This window comes from Calidris pugnax, unplaced genomic scaffold, assembly GCF_001431845.1.
Source record: "Calidris pugnax isolate Ruff unplaced genomic scaffold, ASM143184v1 scaffold9, whole genome shotgun sequence".
NCBI classification, from domain to species: Eukaryota; Metazoa; Chordata; class Aves; order Charadriiformes; family Scolopacidae; genus Calidris; species Calidris pugnax.
The window spans coordinates 5696840-5722985 of NW_015090778.1; the positions used below are offsets into that span (position 1 = coordinate 5696840).

General features: G+C 47.8%; 1 protein-coding gene across 13 annotated transcripts; it reads right to left on the bottom strand.

Annotated features, from left to right (window-relative positions):
• Positions 1-2544: 2544 nt before the first annotated feature.
• On the bottom strand, positions 2545-25888 carry EXOC7 (exocyst complex component 7). Of its 13 annotated transcripts, XM_014952285.1 has the most exons (22): positions 25706-25888; positions 24876-24941; positions 23613-23797; positions 22832-22937; positions 22118-22340; positions 20901-21068; positions 19773-19784; positions 14621-14713; positions 13564-13632; positions 12090-12235; positions 11617-11769; positions 10483-10581; positions 9670-9732; positions 9294-9360; positions 7266-7304; positions 6146-6211; positions 4943-5063; positions 4421-4516; positions 4107-4170; positions 3517-3558; positions 3203-3336; positions 2545-2799 (listed from the first exon to the last, which is right to left on the bottom strand). In XM_014952285.1, the coding sequence occupies exons 1-22, from the start codon at positions 25763-25765 to the stop codon at positions 2697-2699; spliced, it is 2175 nt and encodes a 724-aa protein (XP_014807771.1). In that variant the 5' UTR covers positions 25766-25888; the 3' UTR covers positions 2545-2696. The 13 variants fall into 13 exon arrangements, with proteins under 13 accessions (XP_014807771.1, XP_014807778.1, XP_014807817.1 ...); XM_014952292.1 differs by lacking the exon at positions 19773-19784; XM_014952331.1 differs by lacking the exon at positions 14621-14713 and having other exon boundaries at positions 25706-25887.
• Between the last annotated feature and the right edge of the window lie 258 nt (positions 25889-26146).

The window sequence follows — 26146 nt, forward strand, 5'->3', positions numbered from 1 at the left end:
TCTCCTCACCCTGGGATCAGCTGCAATCAAACATGTTTTACAGCCCCAGCCTGAGCACATCAACGAATTCCACCCACTCTGACAGAGAAGAAATTCAGATCAGACCCCTGCTGCGGCAGAAACAGAGCCAGAAAGATGGAATCCAGCTCCTTCTGGTGAATGTCAGCCTGCGTATCCAGGAGGCTCGACACCACACGGAACACAAGAAGCCAGCAGTGCTTTGCTTATGCTTAAAAACACCCCGTCCGGCACCTGCCAGCCTTCCAGAGGCTCTCGGAGCTGCCAGAGGAGAAGAACAGCTACGCTGAAGTCGCAGGTTTCCTCAAGCACTTGTGATCTGAGAGCAGGAGGGAAGGTCCCTGCGGGGAGGGCTCTCGGGGTTGGCACCATGAGCCTGCGCAGCCAGACACGGGAGCAGCAGCCAGGCAGGTGTGATCACCATTTGAACCCACGCAGCCACCCAAGCCTGCCCAAGCTGCTGGGTTCTTCAGATGTTTTCTGTGTGACAGAGAGCAGGTAGTGTTCAGACCACGCTCAGGTCCAGGCTGAAGAAGATGTGGGTTTTAGGAGGAGCTACCTGAAACACAACTGTCCACAGGGACAGAGCCCAGGCAAGCCAGGGCTTGGGGTAGGAAACAACCCAGCCAGCTTCTGGTGCTGGTAATGGAAAGACCAGGAGGGAGGAGGACATTTTGCATCTCGTCCTCTGACTGCATCTCCCCACCTCCAAGCTGTGCTGGACCAGCTTCTCACCAGTCCCAGACTGGTACAGCTTCCCAGGGGGAACGGGCTGCCAACAAAGCCCAGTGTAGGCCATGCAGAGGCATTCCCAAAGTCTCCAGAGAAGGTGATGTGGTCCCATCCCAGACTCTCTGGTCTCTAACATCCAGCCCCCATGTGGCATGGGGCAAGATGGGTCCTCACCTCTCTGCCCTTTGCTTCTTGGCCTCTCTTATCCCCTGGCACCATAACAGCCCTCACAGCCTTGACACTCGCCACGCAGAGCAACCACCCCTGCTGGGAAAAAACAAGGCAGAGTTGGTGGATGCACAGCAGCAGAAGGGTTAAAACGCAGCTCTCCACCTTTCTGCCATCTGTTCCCGCTCCCCATTTCGTGCTGAGGTCTGCCTTGTCCTCTCTACCTCCCCGTGCTCCCTTCGCAGAGCCCCAGGCAGTGACACAGCAGCTCATCCACTCCTGGGTTAATTAGACACCAGCACACACTCACTCCTGTAAAAGCAGGAATAATGGATTTGCTCCAAATTGTGAAGGAGCAGCTATTGTTAGAATGGTTAAAACACAGCTCTCCACCTTTCTGCCATGTGTTCCTACTCCCCGTTTTGTGCTGAGGTCTGCCTTGTCCTCTCTACCTCCCCGTGCTCCCTTCGCAGAGCCCCAGGTAGTGACACAGCAGCTCGTCCACTCCTGGGTTAATTAGACACCAGCACACACTCACTCCTGTAAAAGCAGGAATAATGGATTTGCTCCAAATTGTGAAGGAGCAGCTATTGTGAGCGCTCCCAGCTCTATGGAAACCCTGTATTTCAAGTGTTACCACGCGCAAATAACGGAGACCACATAAGTAGAGCAAGCAGCAGCAGTGAGCGAGGTGGGAGCAGGAGGTGCCTGACCAAAAAAACCCCCACAGAAACACATATATGTGCTGCGAAGCTCTGAAAGGCCTTCACACAAAGATGACCAAGCCCATCTCCCACAGCAAAGCCTGACAGCATCACTCCAAAGCATACAGAATGGTGCTTCTCTCCTGGTGCCCATGGGTTAAACGAAGGGAACTACAGAAACACATGTATGTGCTGCAAAGCTCTGAAAGGCCTTCACACAAAGGTGGCTGAGCCCATCTTCCACAGCAAAGCCTGACAGCACCACTCCAAAGCACATGGAATGGTGCTTCTCACCTGGTGCCCATGGGTTAAACGAAGGGAACTGACCTGGCTGCTTGCAGGAAAGAGATAAGATTTTACAAGAGAGAAGACAAACTACAACAGGGGTGGGCAGAGATCAGCATGGAATGATTCTACACGTAACCCGCCTCTGGTCAAGACAGCGGCAACCAGTCAGGATGCCATGGACCTCCCTCTGGTTGTCACTGCCCCATCATACCTCTGTCTGCCACCAGCCTTTCTGCCACAGCCTCATGGAGGAGAGAGACCTCATGAAGCTGTGGGGAAAACCATCCCTCGTCACTGCCAGGCACCACCATACCCCAGAATCATCATCTCACCCCATCACTGAACTAAACTACAGTTAAGAGTAACAATGGGAAAATCCTTTTGGATCCTACAGAACTGAGATTGCCAAAACCCACCAGGGAAGCAGGCAGCACCATGTGGAGCTTACAGCCTCCTGCCCTCAAGAGAAGGGCAGCACCCACGAGGTTTTGTTTACACACTCACCATGTCTGTTGTGCATCAAAGCACAAACACTTACACCGAGGCCTGAAGATGCACAAACACCAGATCCCACACAGCAGCACGGTGGCCCTTGGCTCCAAATTCACAAAATAAGGCAAAGACAGCCAGGAGGGAGTGTTTCCACAGGTTTATAAATCTGATAAATACAAGTATAACACCCTGCCCACCACAATGGGGCAGAGGAGAAGGGAAGGGAGTCCCAAAGGTTGCTGAGCGAGTGCCGACTTGTACTTGGCAGCTGGAGAGTACACAACAGCTGGAGATTTACGCTGAGGTGTCAAACAGCTTCTCAATCATCTCTCCCACCTGGTCGACCTGGTATTTGATGTACTTCTCAGGGTTCTTTGTGAAGGGCACATTGCCATATCTGCAAAGGAAGACAACCCCCAGATGACAAGTGACTGGAATACAGCAAAGAGACCCACTGGCCTCTCCTTGGCCACAAATCAGCTCCACTCCAGCAGGTCCCACTTGAACCTGACAGGGAGCACATAATCTAGTTACAACTGGTCTCCTGAGGTTTACATGAATAGCTCAGGGTGGCCCAGAGCTTTGTGCTGGCTAGAATGCCTGCACCCATCCTGACCAAGGAATCAGGGTGACAGCAGAAGTTCACAACCGGTAGAGTTCAGGATTGGGGATGTTTTAGTGTGTAAGGTAGAGAAGCTAAGACAAGAGAGTAGAAAATTGCCTCAGCTCAGGCAAATCCAGTCTCCAAAGACCCTAATAAATCCAAAAAAAGAGAGGACAATGTTACAAGAGGTTGTCACCTGTTCAAGAAGGCACCATAGGTCTCTTTCACAATGGTTTTCTGTGCCCGACGGATTTTGTCACGTTGCTCCATGTCTGGGATGGCCCAGGCCTTCTGGATCTTACACAGCTCTTCCAGCCCGTCATTAAAACCCTGTCCAAAGTAAAACTTGGTAAGTGTCCTGTTTGCAATCACATCTCTACACTGACTCTGATGTTATCCCCTCCACTGCTGACCACCAACATCCAGATCTCCTCCTTAGGCACATCTTTGGCCTGACTGTCTGTCCCAATCAACTAGGGGATGTGTGTATGCCATCTAACGCCTCCTTACCTTAAAGCGCTCCTTTATCATCTGCCTCTCCTTATCCTTGAGCTGCAACAAGGAGGAAAGGGATTTTATTTCACATCCAGAAATAAAATTTCCAACACCAGTGTTTGCCCACAGCTCCCCATCCAACCTAAGCAATATCCCACCAACTTGGCTTGAATTCTCTCTCCTAGAGCAGGATGGAGAGAAAGCTGCGGTGAGCAGCACACCCTACATTCAGCAATTGGCTTTCATCTGAAGTAGATTTAAAGAGGGTAATTTTCAGCCAGAACAGACATAAAAATAGACTTCTTTATGCTTCTAGCCCTTTCTAATGGAAGGTCTCAGATTTTTTTTCAAATCCAAAATAGAAGCATCTGCTCAGGTGCAAAATATAAGAACAGAGACAGAGATTAAAAGACTTGTATGAATCTGGGGCAGCGGAGATTAGAGGCAGTGCTGCTCTCCGTCTTGTCCCAGCCACAGATTCACTCTGCAGAGCAATAGTGGCACAAGATAGAAAGAAAGTTTCTGAGAATTTTTGAACATGACAAGGGAAATGATGTTTCCGGCAATTTCTATCATCTTAAAACCACCCTCAACCATCCCCTCACCTTCACTCCTGGTTGAAAGACAGGCAGGTTTTTCTCCAGGATGTACTCTGTCACCTTCAGCCAGCTGCATTTGAAATGACATAGGAAAGAGGCAAAGAGAAGGAGTTACTCATGTCTCACCAGAACTCAGTCACCCCAGACAATACACACCCCAAAACTTTCTACGGTGACCGCTTCAAGTCAGATTGATTACTTGAAAAACAAAATACTTGGGTTAGGTTTTAGACCAAAACGGTACACCATTGGCCACAAATCTCCCAAGGAGCCCTCAAACCATGAAAAAACTAAGGGAAAAGCAGAGGATGTCACCCGACCTGCGCTGGTAGGTCTGGATCTGCTGTTCAATGAGCTCCCGGTAAGACCTCTCGGCTGTCTTCTGTGTCACAGCTACCAACTGGATCAGCTCAGACCTGGAAGAGCAGAGAACCCAAGGAAGCACATGCACCAGCTGCTCTCAGGGCTGCCAGCAGGATGGCAACATTTCAAGCCCCTATCAACATGGCCTTTTATGCCCTTTACAATAGAAGGGACCCTGAAATGCAAGAATAAGGAGACAGAAGCTACTCCAAGTTACTTTCCAAAGCCATATCCTCCATCCTCTCAAGATCAAAGGGTTCTGTACGACCTAAGGCATCTCTGATGCTTTTATCTTCCACTGCCATGTAATGCGATGTTTGTAACAGTGCAAAGGTTTCAAAGGGGCAGTTTGAAGAATAGAAGAGTGAGCAGAGATGAGACAGGCTGGCAAGTAAATGCACTCGATACAGAGCCCTGCTCCAACACCGTGCTTAGAATCAGCCTGGACTTCAGGGAGATCTACCCAGACACACACTTACTTCTCCAGAGATTTCAGAATGTAGTTGTAGTTGTTGTGCAGAAAAATGGCACTCAAAGCTGGGTCTTCATAAACCTTGGATTTACTAAGAAGGTTGAGCTGCAAGTTGCCCAGCACTTTGCCTTAAGGAAGGAAAAACAGAGGACAAAAAGTTTTGCACTGAAATGTCTCATTACTGACCATCCAAACTGAGCACTCCGTACTGTCATCATGGCCCCACAGCAAAGTGACCAGCACAGCCCCAACTGCACGTACACACAAGGGTACAACCACGTGTACTTCATCCCACAAGCCTTTGGCAGGTCTTTCCTCAGAAAAGTCACCAAAAACTCTTGGTCATGACACCGCCTCAGATCTGAAAGAAGCTGGTGGACCTGATCCCCATTGTAAGAGACCACCACAAGGTTGTTCCATGAACTCATCTATCTCACCGTCCAACTGGTATATGCAGGCTCAAGATTTTACAGAGCCCCTTTGGCAGCTGAAAACCTTCATGGGGCTGAAGGTGAAGAGCAATGGGTGAGAACAGTTCAAAGCAGCTGATGGCAAAAGCTCTGCAGCACAGCAACCTGCTGTACTGTGCTTTGTCCTGTCCAAATGTAACAGTCAAATTCCCAGTCTGACCCTTTCATCCATAAAATCACAGAATCACAGAATCATAGTGGTTGGAAGGGACCTCAGAGATCATCGAGTCCAACCACAAAAAAAAAAACAAAACAAAACAAAAAATCACCCACCACCTAAACACACACCAACAACCAAACCAAAACCATCACCCACCTACACAACATCCCACCACAAACCAATAATCTCGGGCACTAGAGCATGCCCTGAAGAGCCATGTCTACATGTTTCTTAAATACCTCCAGGGATGGTGACTCCACCACCTCCCTGGGCAGTCCATTCCAATGCCTGACAACCCTTTCAGTAAAGAAATGTTTCCTAATATCCAACCTGAACTTCCCCTGGCGCAACTTGAAGCCATTACCCCTTGTCCTATCGTCTGTAACTTGGAAGAAGAGACTGACCCCTGCCTCTCTACAGCTTCCTTTCAGGTACTTGTACCATCCCTCCCATCAGACTCCAGTTCAAATGTGGAAAGATCACATGGAGTAAGAGACACAACCTGTGCTCTTCAACTAAGGACAAGCCAAGTGGAGGACAGCTGGTGGGGCAGACAGGGGAAGGTGCACGGAGTACTCACAGATGTAGGTGCTCAGCAGCCGCCTGCTGAACTCCGAACTGTAACTACTAGCCGAAGAGCTGGTCTCTGAAAAGAAAAGAATCTCAGGCCAGTTAACATGCCACGGGGAAGGGGGGTATGTGTGGTCAGCCTGCCTCTACTCAAAACAAGCCTCGTCCCCGTTGCTATGGAATTAGTGCAGAGCTCTCATCGACAGCGAAATTAGCTCCCTGCTTCAGTGCTGATAGTCAGCAACTTATCCAGGGTGAGGGTGGAAAAGCCCTACACCCCTCAATATTGTATCTGCATCAAGTACTGAGCACCCTGGCAGAAATCTCTCCTTTCCTTCCTAGTGCTGAGGTCAGCCACTTGATCAGAAATTGAGTCATTAAACACATCCTCCCCATCCTTCCCCCACCACCTGAAAAGGGTTTGTAAGCACTAGAAATTTGCAATCGGAGAACAAATGAGGCTGAAGCTGTTACCAGCAGGCACACAACGGTAATTAAAAGCAGCAGAAGGGCTCTGGAAAGTTTCAGCCATCCCCATGGTTGCTGAGAGGACCCTCTTGGCTCTGTTCAAGGGACTGCCCCAGCATGGGAGCCTGCCTTGCAAGCAGTGACTCCAGGCTGGCACATGTTCCTCTGTCTGTGCATAAGAGAGATGGCTTTCTGCCCTCGAGAGCTCATGGGCATGGGTCCCACAAGACACGTGGGGTAACTATCTCCTCCTCCCCCCACCAGAGTTTGGCAGCTGGGCCCAGCTTGGGGGGTCTGAGTTCACAGGCACCCCATGGGAAAGGCCTGGAGGCTCCTGTTGCTGGGAGTTGGACAATGAGGAGCCCAGCACACACGGGATAAAGCATGATACCAGCTGGGCCAACTTGCTACCCGTGCCAAGAGATTCAGTGCCACGAGAGTGTCTTTACCCTCTTTCAGCTCATATGGCATCCCCCATTGTCTGCTGGTGACAAGCCCTCCCTATTCTCTCCACCCCACTGGCAAGAGTTACTTACCCTCCCCTTTTTCCCCCTTTTCAATTATGTGTTAATTTATTTACCACTCCTGAAGGATAAAGAATTAATATACAGCACCAGAGCCCAAGGCAATATGAACAGGTACATAGGGGTAGGTCTGCTTACCTCTGGGATCTAAAGGAATATTGTATGTGTCCCCAAGAACTACAGAGATTAGGCAGAGCAGAGAGAAAAGGGGAGGGAGGAGAGAGAAAAAGAAATGCAAAGTGCAAAAAGACAGGTTAGAGACCACCATCCCTTTGAGAACAAAGCAGATATTAACACAGAGCAGCCACAGACAGCTACACAGGAGAGCAGGCAGGAGTCCCTCCAAGGCCACAAATGGAGTGGAGAGCACAGAGGAAAGGCAGAGTTTAACTTTTTTCCCCTGCTAAAGAGGTTGTATTTAGTGAGACACCACACTCCAAATCATTCCAAACCCACTTTTCAAGGCAAAGAAAAGCATTCCCTCATGGCAGCAGCAATTTACTGGTCCTTGAAATGAACTGCACAGCCCATTGAACCCTCCCAAGAACGTGAGCAAAGCCATCCCACCCGGAACAGCTCCGTGCTGTGTGAGTGCCCCATGTTGGGCCAGGCCTGGCTTTTGGAGCAAGTGACAGAGCTGCTTCTGCAGGAGAACACCACTGGCAGAGAGCAGGGAGCATCTGGCAGTAGATGGTCCCTAAGGCCGGGCTGCAGACGGGGAAAAAAAGATTTATAATACTTGGATTGTGGGTCATCTCATACACAGCTCTGAAGTACTACACATCAGCCCAAGTTACCAGGTCTGTTACCATTAGACTGACTTCAAGCTTTAATAATCAAACACGCTGCAAAGAGGCATTTTTCCTCAAGCTGTCTTTACACAGCAGGATCCCTCTATACCTGATGGGACAGCCAGCCACAATTAAAAAGGAAACAGGTTGTGAGTCATGGATATGGTCACATTTTGTTACATGACCAACATAAAAATTTAAAAATCCTACACTACCTTTTGAATCAGCTCCTACGACAGATGCCTACTGCATAAGAACATGTCAAGACTTTGAAACAACAGCGCTGACACCACCATTCTGGGAAGGACATGGGAAACACTACTTGGTTTCTCCAAGGAGAAAAAAAAAAAGAACCAAAATACCTCAGACCATCTCTTTGGCCAAGGAGAGAGAATCAAGGCCCAGGAGGCTCTGAGCATGCTGAGCTTGCAAGTGGAGAGGGCACAAGGCAATGGCTAGAGGAGATGTGGCAAGAAGCAGAGACATCCTAGCTCGAGTTAACTTAACACTGGCAGAATTTTCCAAGCAGGAACTGCAGATAAGCATGGAGGCAGCTGTAAAGCTTCCCCCTTCCCCTAATGGGCTCCCTAACCCTCTCCAAACACCAGCTAGTGGTCTGTGCTTCCTCAGGTCCCTGTGCCCCCTCAATGTCCAGTTCTCCACATTCTCCAGTCTGTTTTATTCCAACCTGCTAGAGAGCTGGAGCTGCTGCTCTGCACAGAACCAAGAACCATGCTCTGACACACAGCAGCATCCCATTACACGAGGTAGCAGCTCTCAGCTTCCCATCCATGTATTTCTTTCTGGAACTACTTCCTTTAGCATCCTGGAAAGCAGAGCTATAACTTGCCTCTCTGCTAGGGCACGTGGCAAATCAATAGCTTGGGAGTCACAGCTTGACCATGGCTAGATGCCAAGGAGAATATCCTCCCTACTGCTGTTATACTCTGAGCAGAGGATGTGACAGAAAAAAGTGGCAATGCGTCGACACACAGCAAAACTAAAGCTAACTCAGCTGGACCAACCATCCTCACTCCAGTACAGGCACAGAGGACCAGTCCAGCATCAGATTTGAAGCTAAATGCCTAAGGCATCCTCTCTTGACACCACAGAGCACATCAGCAAAAAATACCATCAAAAGAGTACCTGATAGGAGCAAGTGTGGAAGGCCAGCAGGGAAACTCTCTGCATCCCTTGGAGTTCTCCAGATAACCAACTATGTGGTCATGGCAGATTGGAGGACAAGACAAACCACAGGGTGGAGGACAGGAGGAGAATGAGCTCACAGTGCATGCGAAGGTTTGATCTTTTTAGGGAAGATGTCCAGACAATTTAGGGAAGGAACCACATGCCCAAACAAGCCCCATGCATGTACCTTGTGATGCCAGCATGGCACCTGCTGTCTCCTGGAAATCCAACAATTGCTGCAGGAAAAGGATGGCCTGGAAGCAAGGGAGGGAAGTTATGAGCAACCAGCATTGTGTCTCCTGTGCTCTGCTGTTAAGGATTATGAAGGACCATTTGTCCCTCCACACTTAAAAGCCTTCAAGAAACAAGCCACTACACCCCTTTGAGTTGCCGTGTTTTACCCACAGTCACATCATGGCTTAAGCAAGGTAACTAGCTAATCCACAGAAGCCAATTAATCGCCCTTCAAGACAGCTTAACTTAAGAAATTTCCCTACTGCTCTTTCTAAAACCTATTCAGAGGTTGCTTTTGACAAAGGATGGTTCAAATCACTGTCACATACGTTGCTGGTGAGTTCATGAACTGTCCCATCTTTTGGCATGTTATATTCCTTGTCCGGATCATTCTAAGAAGAGAAGAGAGAGACATAAGGCAAGCATGTAATGAAACTGAAGGCATCTACAATACAACTGCTGCTGCAAGTCAGCTGCAGGCTTGTTTATCCAGCCTCTCAACAACTTCAGAGCTGGCTCTCACAGTGCCATCTCCTGGTGCTCAGAAACCACAGCTCTTGCACACCCCCACAGGTCAGAACCAAAGGGGTTTATTCAGCATGTAGCCATCAGAAGTTCAGTTCACCCACTGGGCAGCACATTCATCAAGCCCACCTTACACAGGGACAGTTTAGCCCCAGCTCTCCAAAGCTTTTTGAGCCAGCAATTTCCTTTCTTTTTAAATAGGATTAAATTCCGAGATTGACTTGATATCTGCAGAGGCCTGGATCCCACCTTACACAGGGACAGTTTAGTCCCAGCTCTCCAAAGCTTTTCAAGCCAGCAATTTTCCTTTCTTTTTCAATAGGATTAAATTCTGAGATTGACTTGATATCTGCAGAGGCCTGGAAACTCACACCAAGTTATCTGTAGTATGCCTGGTGAGGGTCTTAGGCAGAGGCCTCCTGTATCTGAAATCACCCCCAGCATTCGGTATTTGCAGCTGACCATCCAACGCGGTCCAGCAAGCACAGAACTGCTGGATCAGACCTGCTGACTCAGAAATGATGCAGTCTCGTGGAAAGTGGGACGTTAAACTGCTCAGAAAAGCCCTCTTCCAAACCTGCTGGTTTCACCAGAAAGAACATTGAAGAGAATTCTACCTTAATGTTGTCTGCAAACTCTTCGAGTGCCTTTGCACCAGTGGTCTCCATGGAAGTGATCAGCCCTGGTAGTTTGTTCTTGGTGCCTGCTGCAGTTCCCTGGAATAATCCCATAACAGATCAGAGAAGGAAAACACACCGTATCTCAACTTCTGTTCAGCACCTACCCTTCCTGACCCCCCAACCCAGCATTTTATTCTCAGTTCCCCATGTGTCAGGAGAATATTTACAGCACCATCACCACACTGAATCCTGCATTCTTCAGCCACCCAGGAAGTGTTGTGACCCTAACAGAGACCAGGACTTGCTACATCTCATGTTTCCGTTCTTCAGCCAGTCAGGAAGTGTTGTGACCAACACTAACGGAGACCAGGACTTGCTACATCTCATGTTTCCTCTTATGCAGCAGCTGATCATTGCCCGGGGATTTCTTTGTTCAACAATCCTCCTTTTTCGGAGGCATCCAGCCCCAGCTGACCCTGCTGCTGAACCTTTCAATTAAATTATTTATTTTTGTAAAATCCAATGCCCAAAACTCTGCTGTGGGGAAACCCAGGGTCACGCCTGAAGAAGGAGGGAGCACGGCCAACAGTAAGAGTGAAACCCAGGGTCACACCTGAAGGAGGGAGCACGGCCAACAGTAAGAGTGTGTGTGAGGAGTGGGAAGGGGCACCTGTTGGGTGACTGGAGTCACCTGCTGCCAAGGCACCCTGCTCCAAGCAGAGACAGACTCAGGTGCTGTGTGACTCCTCAGATGGGGTGTGAATGCTCAGAAAAAAACAGCTTCTCCTTTAACAGCAGGTTCTCCTCAAAGCAGTGACATTCTCCATACATCAGCGAGCACAGTCTAAACTAAGCTCTGTAGTGTCAGAGCTGGAACACCTCAGAGGCCACGTATACAGCAGAATAATGTAGACAGTCCATCCTCAGGTCATGACTGAAGTGAAGAGAACCACTGCTGAGAGATGCTGGTCCAGCACCAGAGAAAGGACACAAGCTGCATGTGTCAGTTCCAGTCCATGCTGGATGGACAGAAGCAGCATGGCTTTGCTCAAAGCCACTGTGATCATCCCTTTCAAAAAGTTCTCCAGACAACCCGAGTCACAGAACACTCTCCAATCCCATCACACTTACCTGCAACACCTGGTCAAATTCTGGCTTCATCTGCTTGAGATGCTTCAGGATGGGGAAGATTGTGAGCACAGCTGAATAGTCGTGTCGGATGATGGCTTTCCGAGCAGCTGAGACAATGTTATCCCCCTCCATGATCAAGTTGTCCAATGACTCCTGCAACAAAGCCAAAGAGTCAGAAGGAAGCAGCATGACTTCTGCCCAGGTGTCACTAGGGGCTAAATGCAGAATAGCCATTAAAGATGCTCATTTAGCTCATAGGTCATTTATAGTACCCAGTGACTCTGAACATGTTCTCCAGGGCCTGTGCAAGCCCCAGTTCCCTGCACAGGTTCTGGAGGACAACCCTAGCACTGGTAGTGCTTTTGGGCACCCACAGCAGGTGGTGGAATCCACATTCTCACAATAAAGAGGAGGTGAGAAAGATTTTATGTGTATCCTTTATAAGAGAAACCAAGCAGAGAGGCTCAACTGACCTGGATGAGAGAATCAAAGGTCTTCTTCTGGTGGTGCTCTGGGACGATTTCCGTCAGGAGCTGGTATTCACTCTGGGCCAGTTTGACAAAGGCACTAACGCAGTGAATGTACGCATCAATCTCGATGTCGAAGACGTCATCCCTCCCTGTAAAGGCAAGGTGGCTTTAAGAGAGAACGAAACTGAGCTTCCAGCAGGTCTGCTCACTCCAAGGCCTTGGTGTACATAAGAAGCACAAGGTTCTCCTGGAAAAGGCGGTTCTGGCTTCACACCCATCCTTGCGTGAGAACAAGAGTCATCTTCTCACCAAACCTGCCCCCTGGGTTGTGCATGGGAAGCTATGCATACCCTGCAGGAGGCAAAGCCATCTGCAGTTCAGGAAATGGGCACATCAGGACACCAGCTCTTTCCGGCCTCATGACAGAAGGCAAGTTTGGAGCTCTTCTGGGATACAGGCTAAATTTAATCAAGGGCTTGAACACAGAGTACTAAACTGAGGAAGGTCTGAGGTGAATTATTCAACACCTCTGCTTGTATTTTTAGAATTCCTTATCTCCATCCGTCATGCAGATGAAGAACTGCCATTTTGCATCAACATTTCTGGGAAATCAAGGCTGTCCTGGAAGGCAGCCTCTTCCCACAGGCAGAAAGAGAAGATAAAAACCAGGCAGATGAACATTTAAATCCTACGAAGCAGGAATATCAGCACAGCTAGGTGAGCTATCTGTTACACAACGTTGCACACAAATGCAAATATTTGAGTTGGAGGATATGAATGTCCCAGACAAAGATCCATCAAAGAACCTAGGTGGGAGGCACGAGAAGTGCTGGTATGATACAAAGGCCCACACCAACTCATGCCAACCACTAGCTGCAAGTGTTGGCAGGTCAGACATAAATGGACTCACACCAGCCTGCATTACTCAGACCCCTGTAGTAACCACTACAAGACAGTAAGATTACACAGAGAGGCCTTCTCTAGGCTATGGGCTGCTGCTTCTCTCCTCCCAACGACATCTGCACCTTTGGATGGAGAAAGAACCAATTCTACCCTACAATGACAGGTCCCTTGGGTTGATCTTTTAAAAGCAAGGGACACACAAATGTGATGTGGTTCTACAGATGCTCTGCAGTGGATCCCACTGTGTTGCATGCCAAGTGTGACCTCTTTCAGGTTTGCTTCACTTCAACACTGAACAAGCCAGTAGCTACCTATAGGGAAGTGCCCCTCAGCATGGTGGCCACCAGTCTTCGGTTGGACAAAGTTGGGGTTCCCTGTTTGAGGGCTTGGGGTGCGTGTGATTAGTAGTAGGAGTGAATTCTACTGAGAAGAGCCAGAGCTTTTTAGCCAGAGAAGGCCCATGCTCCAGGACTGCCCACGTAGATGAACAGCCACTGGCTACACAACTACTGTGAAACATGCTGAAAAGAAGGATATTAGCCAGCTTGTTATGAAGTGACAACATGGTACTTACCAGCAGCCGGACCATGCTTGTCGCTCAGGGTATCGGAAAGGTGTTTAACTCGTAAATCATGCTCATGACCTAGTGAGATGTCAGCCGGCACAAACAGAAGGCGCAATTTATCCAGGGTGGTTACAGCATGGATGCTCACACTGGCTGGAAGCCGCTTCAAGCTTGGCTTATTTGATCTGATGGACACTTTTTTCCCTACACAGACCCAGGAATGCTACCTGACCAAATCTCTTTGTTGGGCTATGCAGCGGTAGCAACCCTTTGAAACCTGATGAGAAGTGTGAGTTAAGTCATTTGTTGGGCCACAGGAGTCCCTTGAATCTCCTGCCATAAATTCTGAATGGGACAGCAGGCACCAGAAGCCAGATTTGTACCCACAGCCATTACAAATCCAAACTCAAAGCCCATCTCCTGCTCAGCATGAGAATTTTTCCCCCAGATGAGTGATGTTAGTCACCATCTGGGATTTAGTAGACTACGATGTAGATGCTGAAGAGATCTACTTCGGATGCATACATAGGAGACAGAAAGGTCTTACAGATGCTTTGAAGCAAGTGATGCCTTCTCCCTTACTTGGTATGAGCAGAGGAGACCAGAATACAGAAGACAACCATGTAGGTAGGTCTCCACAGAGAAGACGTACAGGCACAACACGCTGAGCTAGCTGTGGTCTGACACTTCAGCATCAGGTTTGGAAAGGTCACTAGGAAACCAAATGTGACTCAAAGTCCAGGCAAAAAGAAAAGAGAACAGAAACACCACAAGCAGATGTCATCAGAGCAGAGCTTCCATTAGCCAGGTGGCTGTGGTGGGTCAACTGCTTTAAGGTAACATTCCTCTCCTCTGTACTCATGTTTACAAAGACTTTGAAATTCAGACACTAAATTCAGAAAAATAATTTGGTGATTTGGCTCTCCAGCACCTCCTTGGTTCCCCAAGGTCAGCTGTCCCTATCCAATGCTGTCCACCAAGCACTAGGCTAATGGAAGTCCCACCTGGAAAAGCAAGGCTGATACACAGAGAAAGTCAAGGGTGAAGTAGCTAGAGCTGTGATTACCTTCCATAGGAATGAGGTTAGAGGCCCCCTTTTTCCCATCTAGACCATGCTGAGAGTACTGTTTCAGAAGGTTCTGAGCCTTACGGATCGTGCCTGTCACCAGAGCCAGAGAGAAGAGACAAGAAGACCTAGAAAATGAGTGAAAGAAAACAAACCCGGAACACCAGCCCTCCACCAGCAAGTCACCTGGGCCCAGCAAGAGGATGCTGGGCACCAATGAGCATGCTCAGTACAGGAACGTGATCCCCAAACTCATGTCCGAGTGTGCAGATACAATGGCATTTCCAGACTGTTTCCCTGCTTTGAGGGTGGGGGCATGAATTCCAGCCAGGGTTACAGAATCAAGGAGTGCTCAAAATCAGTTTGGTGAGCTGGTACAGCCAGGTGAAAAAACACCATCAGAGAAGGGAAGCAACGAAGCACCCTTCTGGGTAACAAGTTTCTTTAAGCCGGTACTCTGCATCCAAACATAAGAGGTTTGTGGCTTTCCCTCAGCTGGGGAAGCAGGGCTTTGCAGTACACACAATTCCTCTCTGGCAACACTTTGCCTGCTCCCCAGAACTACAACTGCCTTTCAGAGGGGTATTTTCTGAGCATGCTCAACCATAGACCCATCAGGAGCCCCACAGCCAAGAGGAGGAATGATCTCTGGCGTTACAGGAAGCGATAAAAGGGTGACAACCTCTGGGCTCCAGAGAGCAATTGCAGCAGCAATTCCCATCACAGCAATCACAGAATAATGGATGCTGCCCACCCATGTCTAACTCGCATTAAGTCACTCTAATCCCCAAGACACTTCTCTTCTAAGAAACTGCAAATCAATTAAAACCATGGAAAAAAAAAATAACACTGGGTTAAAAGATTTATACTTAACACACACAAAAACCAGACAGAACTGAACAAAAGCCAATGCTGGATATACAGCTAGAAAGCACAAAACAAAGCATTAATGTGACAACTGAAGACTAAGCACTGTTTCCACATTAAAAGGTTAGTCGTCATGCAACAAGCTACAATTATCACAAGCACACGGACACCCTCTCACAGCAGAGCTTTGCTGTTGCCTGCACAACAGAGAACGGGAAGTTTTGGGAAGGTAGAAGGAGTTTCTATAGGAGACCCAGCTGAAAGAGAGCTGGGCTGAGTAAATGAAGAAGGATCCAAGAAAAAAAAAATGCTGATGCCAAAATTAAGAATTTTTCTTCCGCTTTAAAGTAATAAATACTCCAAACATGCAGAAAATCCCTACTTCCACCAGTAACCATAAGCCACAGGGCAGCCTGGAAATGAGTGTTGGCTGCCCAAATGCTGAGGACAGCTATCCTGAGGGGAAACCCAAGTTCAGACTGCTGCAGAACAGCATTCCGGGGTGCAGGACAGCTTCATCCCATAAAGGGATATACAGCAGGAGGAAGGAAACTTCAAGTCCCCCAGACAGCGCATCTCTAACGGGGGAGAACAGAAGAGAGAAGTTCCCACTGAATTTCCAAGCTGCCTGAACCTGGTGCACTTACTAAACAAGAGAACGTGGTTTCTAAAATGTAATGTTTCACTGGCAACGTTTTTCTTCTACCAGTTCAGACTGTTCTCAACCACTTAGTAATGAAAAAAAAATCATATCCATAAAACATTCTTCTAGCAGGAAACTTCTCCCCTCTAGACCCACACCAGGTGGGAAGACTTACACCCTCACTGTGCCAATGCATTTGCTCCTAACTTCTGCCACATGAAGAAATGAGAGGGCTACGGCTCTTCTTCCAAGCTTCCCTATGCTCTTCACACCTAACACTTCCACTTTATTCTTAGCTGCTTTCAGAAACCTCTAGAGCTTGGGCACATCAGCAAGATCTCTGAGCAAGCAGGGCTGGAGCAAGCTCTGCAGATAGGCACTAAGCTCTTTCTTACTGCTGCTCCCATGGCCAAGCTGATGCAGAGCAGCTCAACCCAGGTACTGTGCTTCTACCAATCCTGTCATCTTTCCCACTTACAAGCATCCAGGGAGGAATAAATAAATAAATAAAGAGGGTAAATTGGTGTGAAAACCAAACAGACAGTACAACTGCTGCTGCTGTCAATGGGATCTCACTTCACAGGTACGCAGTACCTCTGACAGCTTCTTCCCAGACCAGAGCTGAAACACCTCTGCTGCATTTTATTTGCATAAGCACAATTACCTGTGTTTACACTGACACACATCGAGTGTTCAGCCTTCCTGGGCATCACTCTGCTGCTGCATCCCTCTTATTTAGCATCCTAATCAGGCTTTAATGGATTCTAGTGGAAGCCAAATGCTTTTGTTCGGTGATTGTTTTTCCCCTATTAGGCAGCTTGCAAACCAAATGGGATGGCGTTTCAGCTACTAATGAAAACATCACATTCAAGCTGGGCACTGATCAATATGGGAAGCGGGAAGCAGGAACAGGCTCTTTATTCTGCCACACAAAGACCCCACAGCCTGCCTTCAGGTAGCACCTCACCGCTAGGTAACCTGGAGCATTAAGTAAACTGGAAAAGGGCTCCCCTATAGCATGAAAAGAGCCTGCAAAAGTCAAAACGCACACGAAACTTTCACTCCTGTGGCCCAATGGTTAAATAAAGTGGCTTTTGGGCATACACAAGGCACAGTAAAAGTCAAAACGCACAGGAAACTTTCACTCCTGTGGCCCAATGGTTAAATAAAGTGGCTTTTGGGCATACACGAGGCACAGTTTTCCAATTCCACATCATTTTCCTGTTTCTATCTTCCATTAGATAGTTTTTTAACTGAGCAGAAGGACAACAAATCCTCTTTTCTGAAGCACCAGCTGCAGGAGTCTGTATAAACTGGCTAAAGCTCTCTGGCTTTCGCTTGCAGGCAGGCAGGCTGGGTGGCCCCACAGGCATCTTCTGGCCCTGTCCTTCCCCGGCACTGCAGAGCTGCTGAGCTACCTGCTGCTCTCAAGCCAACAAAAGAGCACTAGGTCTACAGGCATCACAACCAAGTGACATTTTACATGCATGGATTTGCAGCAGGATGATTCCTGGAATGCAAATATGCTTGCCCTCTGAGACAGACTGCTGGCATTTCAAACACCAAGCTATTTAAAAAAAAAAAAAAGCAAGCCCACAGGTTGTTTCATCAGTTCAACTTGACTTGGCAAGTTTTGGTTAAGAGAAGATGGCCCTGCTTTAGAAGTGTCTCCACCAGTCAGATTTTCAACTACAGGTTGTAACAACAGGGGATGCCACAGGGTACACCAACAAATGAAACAAAAACAGAGAGATGGAGACCCTCTGAAACAACACATGGATATGGAGCATGTTCTCTAGAATCTAATCTAGTACCTGCGGAAGAGTGGGGAGACTCTGCCTTGTTACCCTGTCCCTAATACCTCACCTTCCCTTTGGCTGCAGCCTCTCTTGCACTTTGCATTATTGATAAACAAGTTATAGCACATCAGATTTAGTTTGTTATTTATCCCTTGCAACAGGTTGAAGTGTGCATTGGGGTGTGCACTGGGATATTCTTCCTTAAGGACTAAGGAAATCAACTCACTTGTTGGAACCAGGAGAAAAATCCGTTGTCAGAAGCCCAAATTGACTTTACTTACTGAAGGAATAGCATAGGGGAAAAAAAAAAAATCTCTTTTCCCATAATTGAACAAAAGCTAAAACCAGGGGAATCAAAACACCACAAGATGCATATTGCTATTAAGAGGGCCACCGTGCCAGTGCCAAGAGGGTGTAAGACCTCCACCTCAGGAGCTGTCCTGGAAAGCTGAGGGAACCACAGAATAAATAAATGAAAATAAAAAAAAAATAAAAATAATCAGTGAATCTCTGCTCAAAGACTATTTTTTTTTCCTCCATTTTTAATTTCACTTAAGTACAATTTAGCAGCCATGAGAGATGGCTGCTGTATAACGTTTAAACAACCCTGTCCTTGAAGAGCTACAATCTGCTTCTCTGCCCTTGTTCACCGAAGATGGGAGACAAATTAGCCACTACTTTTTCTTGAGATTAATAATACCCCAGCAGATCATTTGAAATTCTCTTTCCTTCATACACTGTCAGCTCTGTAAGTGCATTCAGACCACGCTCTGTGCCTTCTACCTGGCCCATCTCACAAACTCCAATTAAACTGGGCAAAAAGAAGTGAAAATCTCCTGACAAATCTACAGCTGAGACTCATCATGATAAGTCATTTTGGATGTGCAAACACATCCATTTTGGATGAACCCTCTTTGTAGGGAACAAACGCTTGTGCTCTTGAACATGTGGGCTCCTTTCTGTACTCTCTCTTCGAGCATCCAAGATCTGAGACTCATTTAAAAAAATCCTAGTGATTTTTTTAAATCTGCCCATGAAAAAAAAACCCACCTCCTCCACCTCTGACTATTTACTGAGAGCACAGGGGAGATGTCACACTTTGGCAGGCTACTCAGAAACGTTTGCTGACCATGCTGACCTCACTGCAATCAAAACCCAGGGACCTTTCCAGTATCAGGTGATAACTGAAAACTGTGGACCAAATTTGAAGCATCCACAACCTAAGTTCCCCATGACTCAACTACAGATCCCCATCTGGCATCTCTTCAGGAACCACATCTCTACTGAACCACACAAAAATAGTTTTTACCAATTGCAATCATGCTATTGGGCAGGAGCTGAACACAAACCACTGCCACCATGCTCCAGAGCAATTTTAAACACTGTATTTCTGCTATCTGCAGCACAGCCAGTTCTCCTTAGCAGGAGGATATTGTCCTGTGCAGGTCTCCCAACACCGGTGGCAAATTCTTACATGAATAACTACCTGCCAAACTCCAGAGAAAAGCCAAGTGTTGGTGTGAGACACCCCCATCCATGGGTGGTTTTCTGCTGACAGGGAAAAATCCACCGAAATTTGCAGCCTGACTGCATTCACCAACTGCAACTCGCACATCAGGTTTCAAGAACAGCTCCAGGGCACAACAGCAATAGCACAGATTGATTTTAAAAGAGGGGGTGATGTCTGGATGTCAAGGCCTTCCCCAGGCAGGCCTCCCTCTCCAAATATCCCAGGCACACCCTCTGCTGTAGCAAGAAGAGGCCCAGCAAAGCCTCTCCACACACAGAAGTGAAGAGAGCGAGCACCAGGGCCAGCACACACACACACATAGACGCACATTACCTGGGATGAGGACTGCATTCACATCAGGATTATAAAAATAAACACAACACGATTAAAATGGGTATTTCTTTCCCTCCCTTTCCCCACCCCATCCATTCCCAGTCCCTACCCACATTTCTCATTATTTTCCTGAACCCAGTGAGAGTATTTGGACAACACAGGAAAAAAATATTATGGTGGAAGAGTATTGGGCCCAGTGAGAGTATTTGGACAGTATTTGGAAAAAAATATTATGGTGGAAGAGTATTGGCCAGGTAAACCCACAGAAATATGAACTTTTCTTTCATCACTCTTACACAGGAGACAATAGGGTGCTGTGACACACAGAGGGACAGTATAATTACTGTGGGAGGTACATGCTAGCTTCTGCTGTCCCTCTTTCTGGCCGTGCTCCCACTAGATGGCACATTTTGGAGACAGGAACTCCAGCTCTGCTCGCCAGTACAGCCAAGTGACCGGCCTCACCAGCACCAGCTGCAGAAAATGCAGCAAAACTCCATTATGAGGAGAGGTTGAACAACCCACCAGCCACATTCGTAGCTCTTCCAAAGACAGGCTGAGGCAGAAGCTTTAACAGCCCTTCCAAAATTCAGGCAACTTTGGATCTCATTTCCGCAGGCACCTACCTAGTCCCCATTTCATCTTCTGATTAGTTCTTTGTTTCCTAGCGCAATAATAATTTATTCATAACTAATGATCAAAGTGATGTGTTTCATCAGATCTGAGTTTTCCATCTTGCTGTGGCACAGCCTATCCTCCTATCCTCCAAGGCTGAGGATAGGTGTTCTCAGATCATATGGTTTTATAGCCCTCTCAGGTCTCTTTTTACTGATCTCCTTTGTTAAGGCAATGGCCTTTTCTCTCCCTGTACACAGAACCCCTCTTCTCCCTTTACATCGCCCAGAAAACAGACCTGATGACTTGACAGAGACAGAAAAAGTCTGTGATCTCAGTGCTGAATCCAGGGCAGAGAATAGGTGCTTATATCCAAAATCTCACCCCTGCTCCTGTTTAAAAGCACATTTTAGACACAGAGCCCACCTCAACAGTGAGAAGGCTACAGATACGTGCTTGATACCCAGACAAGAGGATACACAGTACAGTGATTCCCCCCCTTCCTGGACTCACCTGGTCTCTTGATTGGCTTTTTGGTGGGGGTGTCCTTCCTTTTGTTCTGAATGGCCGGGGAATACGGCACCCCCGAGGAGGAGCTGTTCTTACGGAAATGGTCTTTCAGCCCCTTGATGGAGCGGTCAAGCTGGACAGAGCGGATTTGGAAGTAAACAGTCATGAAATCTAGGGAGACAAGGTAGAAGCAAGACTGTAAACAAACAGGGAACATTATACAGTAAAACAAACCTTTCCTGAAACACTCTGAGCCCCTAATGGCACTTAATAGCATTGATGTGGAACCCCAAGTATGTGTTTTTCCCTTCCCCTCCTATTTCCTTCAAAAACTCCTTCCTCCTTCCCCTGCACTATTCATCCCATCCCTCCCACCACACACATTAAGCCTGTGCACTAAGAGCACATCAGTGCAACTGATGGGAGACATTTGTTCAAGACAATTCAAGTGCTCAGTTTCTAGCAAGAGAGAATTTACAGACTTCTCAGGATTCAGAACACTCAGGAACTAAATGAGGTGTTCATCATTTAAGAACAATATACAAGCTGACTACTGAAATATGCTATATATGCTTGAGTTGCCTTTGATCATGGAAAAATTCTTAAGAAGCTTTTAGAGATATTTGTCATAGCTGGTAAGCACAGTAATCCCCACTCAAAAGTAAATTGTTGAGGTGGGGGCTGATTCTAGCTGCTACATGTATGTGAAAGTACACATTTCCTCCGGTCCCCAGAGTCATTCACTCCCAAATGAAAAGTTAATAAAAGAGTATAAAGCTGTAGGCAGAGACAAGTTAAGTGAATTTCTGCCATAGGACAGACTATGCATTAAGATAACTTGCTTTATTTACACAACTCTTTCTCTCTTCATATCCAGCAGGAGATCATTGTGTTCAACTGATAAATCACACTTCAGCCTCACTACAAACACTGTAAAAAACACAGGATCTTAAGAAGGCAATTAAAAGGAAACCAAACTACTCACCTAAAAGGTACCACTAAGGCAGTCGCTAGTTTTGCTAGCCCTGCTAGCCACCACTAGCAGTGTGACCCACAGTTTGTTAGCCACAGCAACATCTAAGCAGAGGCTTCATGGCTGAAGGTGTGTGAACTACAAGCCAAGCTGTGCAGCGCTACACACAACCCTCAACACTCTCCTGCTCTCAACCAAGTGGTTGGAAAGCATTCACCAGGTACAGAGCTACAAGGGAACAACCAACCTTGGTTCCTGCCGTTCTCCACCAGCCAGCCAGAAATGCGGATGATATCATGCAGGACACTCTCCGGGAGATGCTCCAGAGACATCTCCTCCTGCGACTCCATCTCATCATCCCCGCTGATCAGGTCCAGGATGAGGATGGGCGGGACCGGCTTGGTGTGTCGTGTCATCAAGCTGCGAAACTCTGATTCCAGGGACTCCTTGCCCCTCTCAAAGAGGGATTTCTGGCACAAAACAGCAAGAGAGAAGCAGCACAGGACTTCTGTAACCGGGCACTCACAAGTATTTCTGCATGAGAATGTACTTTCTGCAGCATTTCTAATCACTGTCAAGTACCGCATTCTTCAAACTCCAACAACGCCTGTAACTAAGAGACTTTTAAAGAGAGTTAAATAAAAAAAATGCTTGGGAGTTGCTCAGTCTTCAAGTGGGATTTAAACAGATCTCCCATCCTGCTCAAGCAGTTGAAGGACTGACAAGAGCGACTCGGTAGGAGGTTGAATCAACTCCACCACACGTGCAGAGAGAGGAGCAAAACACCACAAGCAGAAATGCTGCTGAGTGCAGAGTTAAACAGAAGCCGAAACAATAATATCTTCAGTTGTGCCCAAACAGCAGGCAGCAAGCCCATCAGCCTCTCTCAGCAAAAGGGCAAGCAGGAAGGCTATGCCTGTCCCTCTCTCACCCATGCCAGGTTCCAGACCCACCACCTTACCACACGATTCAGCTCCGGGCTGTCTGGATTGTTGTCCTGAAAGTATTCCACTGCCTTCTGGATTTTGTCCATGCAATTCAAGTATTCCTCCAGCCTCCCAGTGGGGCTGAAAATAAAAAATAAAAAGCAGTGAATGCCCAGGAAGTAAAGAAAGAAGATACCAAGAAAGCACCAGACCAAATGCAGGATAAAAACAATAAGGAAAATTTCAATTCCCTTTTCTTCTACTAGGAGAAAATTATGGGACTCCCTTTTGCCTCCACTCAGTGCCACAGCAGGATACCCAATCCACACAGCAAGTGTGTGATGATGGAGAAGCACACAACTTTCAGCCTTGTCTTCTTCTCCCAGTCAGGCCCTAATGGGTATGTAGGGGAAGCTGCACATCCCACCCAAGAGAAGGGCCATCACAACACCCTCCCGGAGACTGAAAACAGGCTCTGGGACAGTTCTGATTCATCCTGGATGCAGCAACATCACAGGAGCAGGAAGAACCCTTGGGAAAAGGGAATTGGAAAGAAGAGAAACCACCAACACTCATGAGATTCATATGGCAGCATGTCTGCAAAACCTGGAAGAGACACCAGTGCAGAGTCTCAGCAGACTTTGCCCTCTGTGGATTGCTGAAGGTCAAGTCAGGCAGCTTTACTGTGGACTGATAGTGGGGAAAGAGTGTGGGAAGAACACAAGTATGATGAGTTGGTGGAGTCAGTTTCCCTACTTTTATCCCAAAAGTTCAATAGGATGAAGCTCCCCAGTAAGATCTAGTTGCTCAACTCACCCTTCCTTTATGATCTTCTCTGTGTCCTTAGCCACATGGTAGTAACTGATGACATGATCCAAGCAGGACAGGGTCTTCTCCACATTCTCCTGCAAGCGCTGCAGGTTCTCCGTTTGTTTATGGACAGGGATGATCGAATTCTCCAGCTTCATCAAACGACTTTCGAATGAGGACAGAATAGAAACCTACATGCCAAGAAAGAAACAGAGCTGAGGACATCCTTCCACATGGATCCACACAGTAGGGTAGTAGGTAGAGCAGGGGAATCAAGAACCTTCAGCTTCTCTTTGTGGGCTCTGCTACTAATTTGCCATGACTCCTTAGGTGGGCTGTTTAATTCTTCTATGCCCTAATTTCAATCAGGAATCACAAAACGGATCACCTGCCCTACAGAGGTGGGCCAATCTTGAATTAAACAATTTTAAAGCATGAAAATAGTGTTCCAAGGCAGTACTAAGGAAAAGCAAAATTTTATTTGACAGCAGAAAACAAATCCACAGGAACGGCCTGGAGGTGCCCTAGGTAAAATGACCAACAAAAGCATAAACCACCAGCCACTTTGCTCTATACCATTAGAGCCCAAGCACTAGATGCACAACATGAAGGCACAGTTCACATGAATGTGAACATTCTTTTCCACAGGCCTTTGTTTTTTCAAAAAGGACTGTAATATTGCTTCTGAAAGGTGGAAAACCTTAGTAAATTCATAAAGGGTGCCTTATCGTCATGTCTTCTATACCAATAACATAATTCTTTCAAGATTCACTCCTTTGTTATGTTTTCCATGCTTCTCTGGTGGTGCCTGAATGACTTTCTTAAAGCACTAAGCCCAGAACTGGACATAATATCCTAGCTGAGGGCTTAGGAGCAATCAGAGCACAATAATTACTTTCTGCCTCTCAAACAGAACACTCCCGAAATAAAACTCAAAATAAGACCTGACTTTATGAAGCAACAACATGATGCTGTTGCACAAACTAGTCTGGGGTCTATTAATACCTCTTCCAGAGAAGACAGGCTATAAAGAGAAGAGGCCAACAGCTCATTTGAGCCCTCATCTCCCCAGGAAAGAAGCTTAGGATTGAAACATTCATCAATTTTCCCCTTTGCCCAGCCACTGAAATGTAAAACTCAAATGCAGAGCAAATGGTCCATTACTCTGCATTCCTCAGACGGGCACAATGACAGCCTTGAAAACAGATTCTCCTCAGAAAAAGTAAACCCAGGCCCAACATTAGGGATGAACTTCAAGGTCCTCCTTACCATGTTCTTTGTAAGCTGGTCACTCTTCTCAAGGCTCTCTTTGATAAAGGACAGAGTTTCTTCTTCCTGTCAGTTGGGCATAAAAATAGCCTTCAATTCTGAACACTAAGCATTTAAGTCACTAAACTTTACATGTAGGTTTTTACAAGTCCTGGCAGACACTGCAGCAAACAATGTTTGTTCTGATGCTGAGGCCACGTTTTAATATGCCACCTCTTAACAGAAATCAGGGCAATTGACCCAAGGTGAGCGACACATAACATAATGAGTGAGGTTTTTATGGATTACTCGTTTCCTTTCCATACCATGAGCCTTAGCACAGTAAAGTCACTACACGATATAAAATTAACAGCTTTACCACAGAGGCACATGGACTCAGACCACACATTTCCCTGCCACAGCAAAACACAGGTGTTGCACAGGCACCATTCAAAACCCTCACACAGCTGTGAACTAAAGTAGCCAGCCAAGGGCTGTTTTCAGGTCACTGAAGCACAGAGTTGGGGGAGGAATAGCAGCCTGTAAGGGTTGGCCTCTCAGGCTGGACCTGAGGACCTGAAGGGAGAGCCCCCTGAAGCTACCAGGCCCTAAGAAGAGGACACAGATACCCCTTGACCCTGAAAACAAGCTCTGAAGGGGACCTGAGGGTTCTGCCAAGCCCGGAGCGGGATCACCAGTCCCTTAGAGAGTCCCGGGACGCCCTCAGGCCCGGTGGGGACCTCCAGGACGGCTCCCAGCCCCGTCTCCTAGGCAACGCGCTGGGACTGCGGGCTGGGGCCCAGGCCCAGGCTCCGACCGGGCCCGGAGCCGGTCCCTTTGCCCAGTCTCACCTGCTTCAGCTTGTCCTCGATCTCCCTCCTGCGGGCCGACACCTCCTCGGTGGGAATCATCGTGCCGCAGGGCGCCAGGGCCGCGCTCCGGGGCTCAAGTCCCACCGTAGACAACCCGCTTCCGCCCCGCCGTCACCACCGCGCCGCCATCTTGGGAGCGGCAGGACACGTGGCGCATGCGCAGCCACACCGGCCGCCATCTGCGGGGTGGCCGCCGTTTAAATAGCGGCCGGGGAGGGAACTGCCGTCAGGCGCATGCGCAGTGCCCCGCTAACGGCCATGTTGGGAGTGGCGGCTCGGCCGCGCCGCCATATTGGCAGTGGTGTGGCGGGTCCCGGTGTGCCCCCTACCACCACACACACTTTCTGTCAGGGCAGGTCTAGCTCCCCAAGCACGCCATCCCCAACGCTCCAACCGCAATGTCACCATCGTCCCCCACAG

Coding starts and splice junctions, on each gene's coding strand:
- EXOC7 (XM_014952285.1), bottom strand. CDS start 25,765: ATGATTCCCACCGAGGAGGTGTCGGCCCGCAGGAGGGAGATCGAGGAC. Junction 5,064..6,145: donor GCTGCTGAGCACCTACATCT/GTGAGTACTCCG, acceptor TCCTTCCTTAAG/GCAAAGTGCTGGGCAACTTG. Junction 3,559..4,106: donor TCTTTCAACCAGGAGTGAAG/GTGAGGGGATGG, acceptor TCCTTGTTGCAG/CTCAAGGATAAGGAGAGGCA.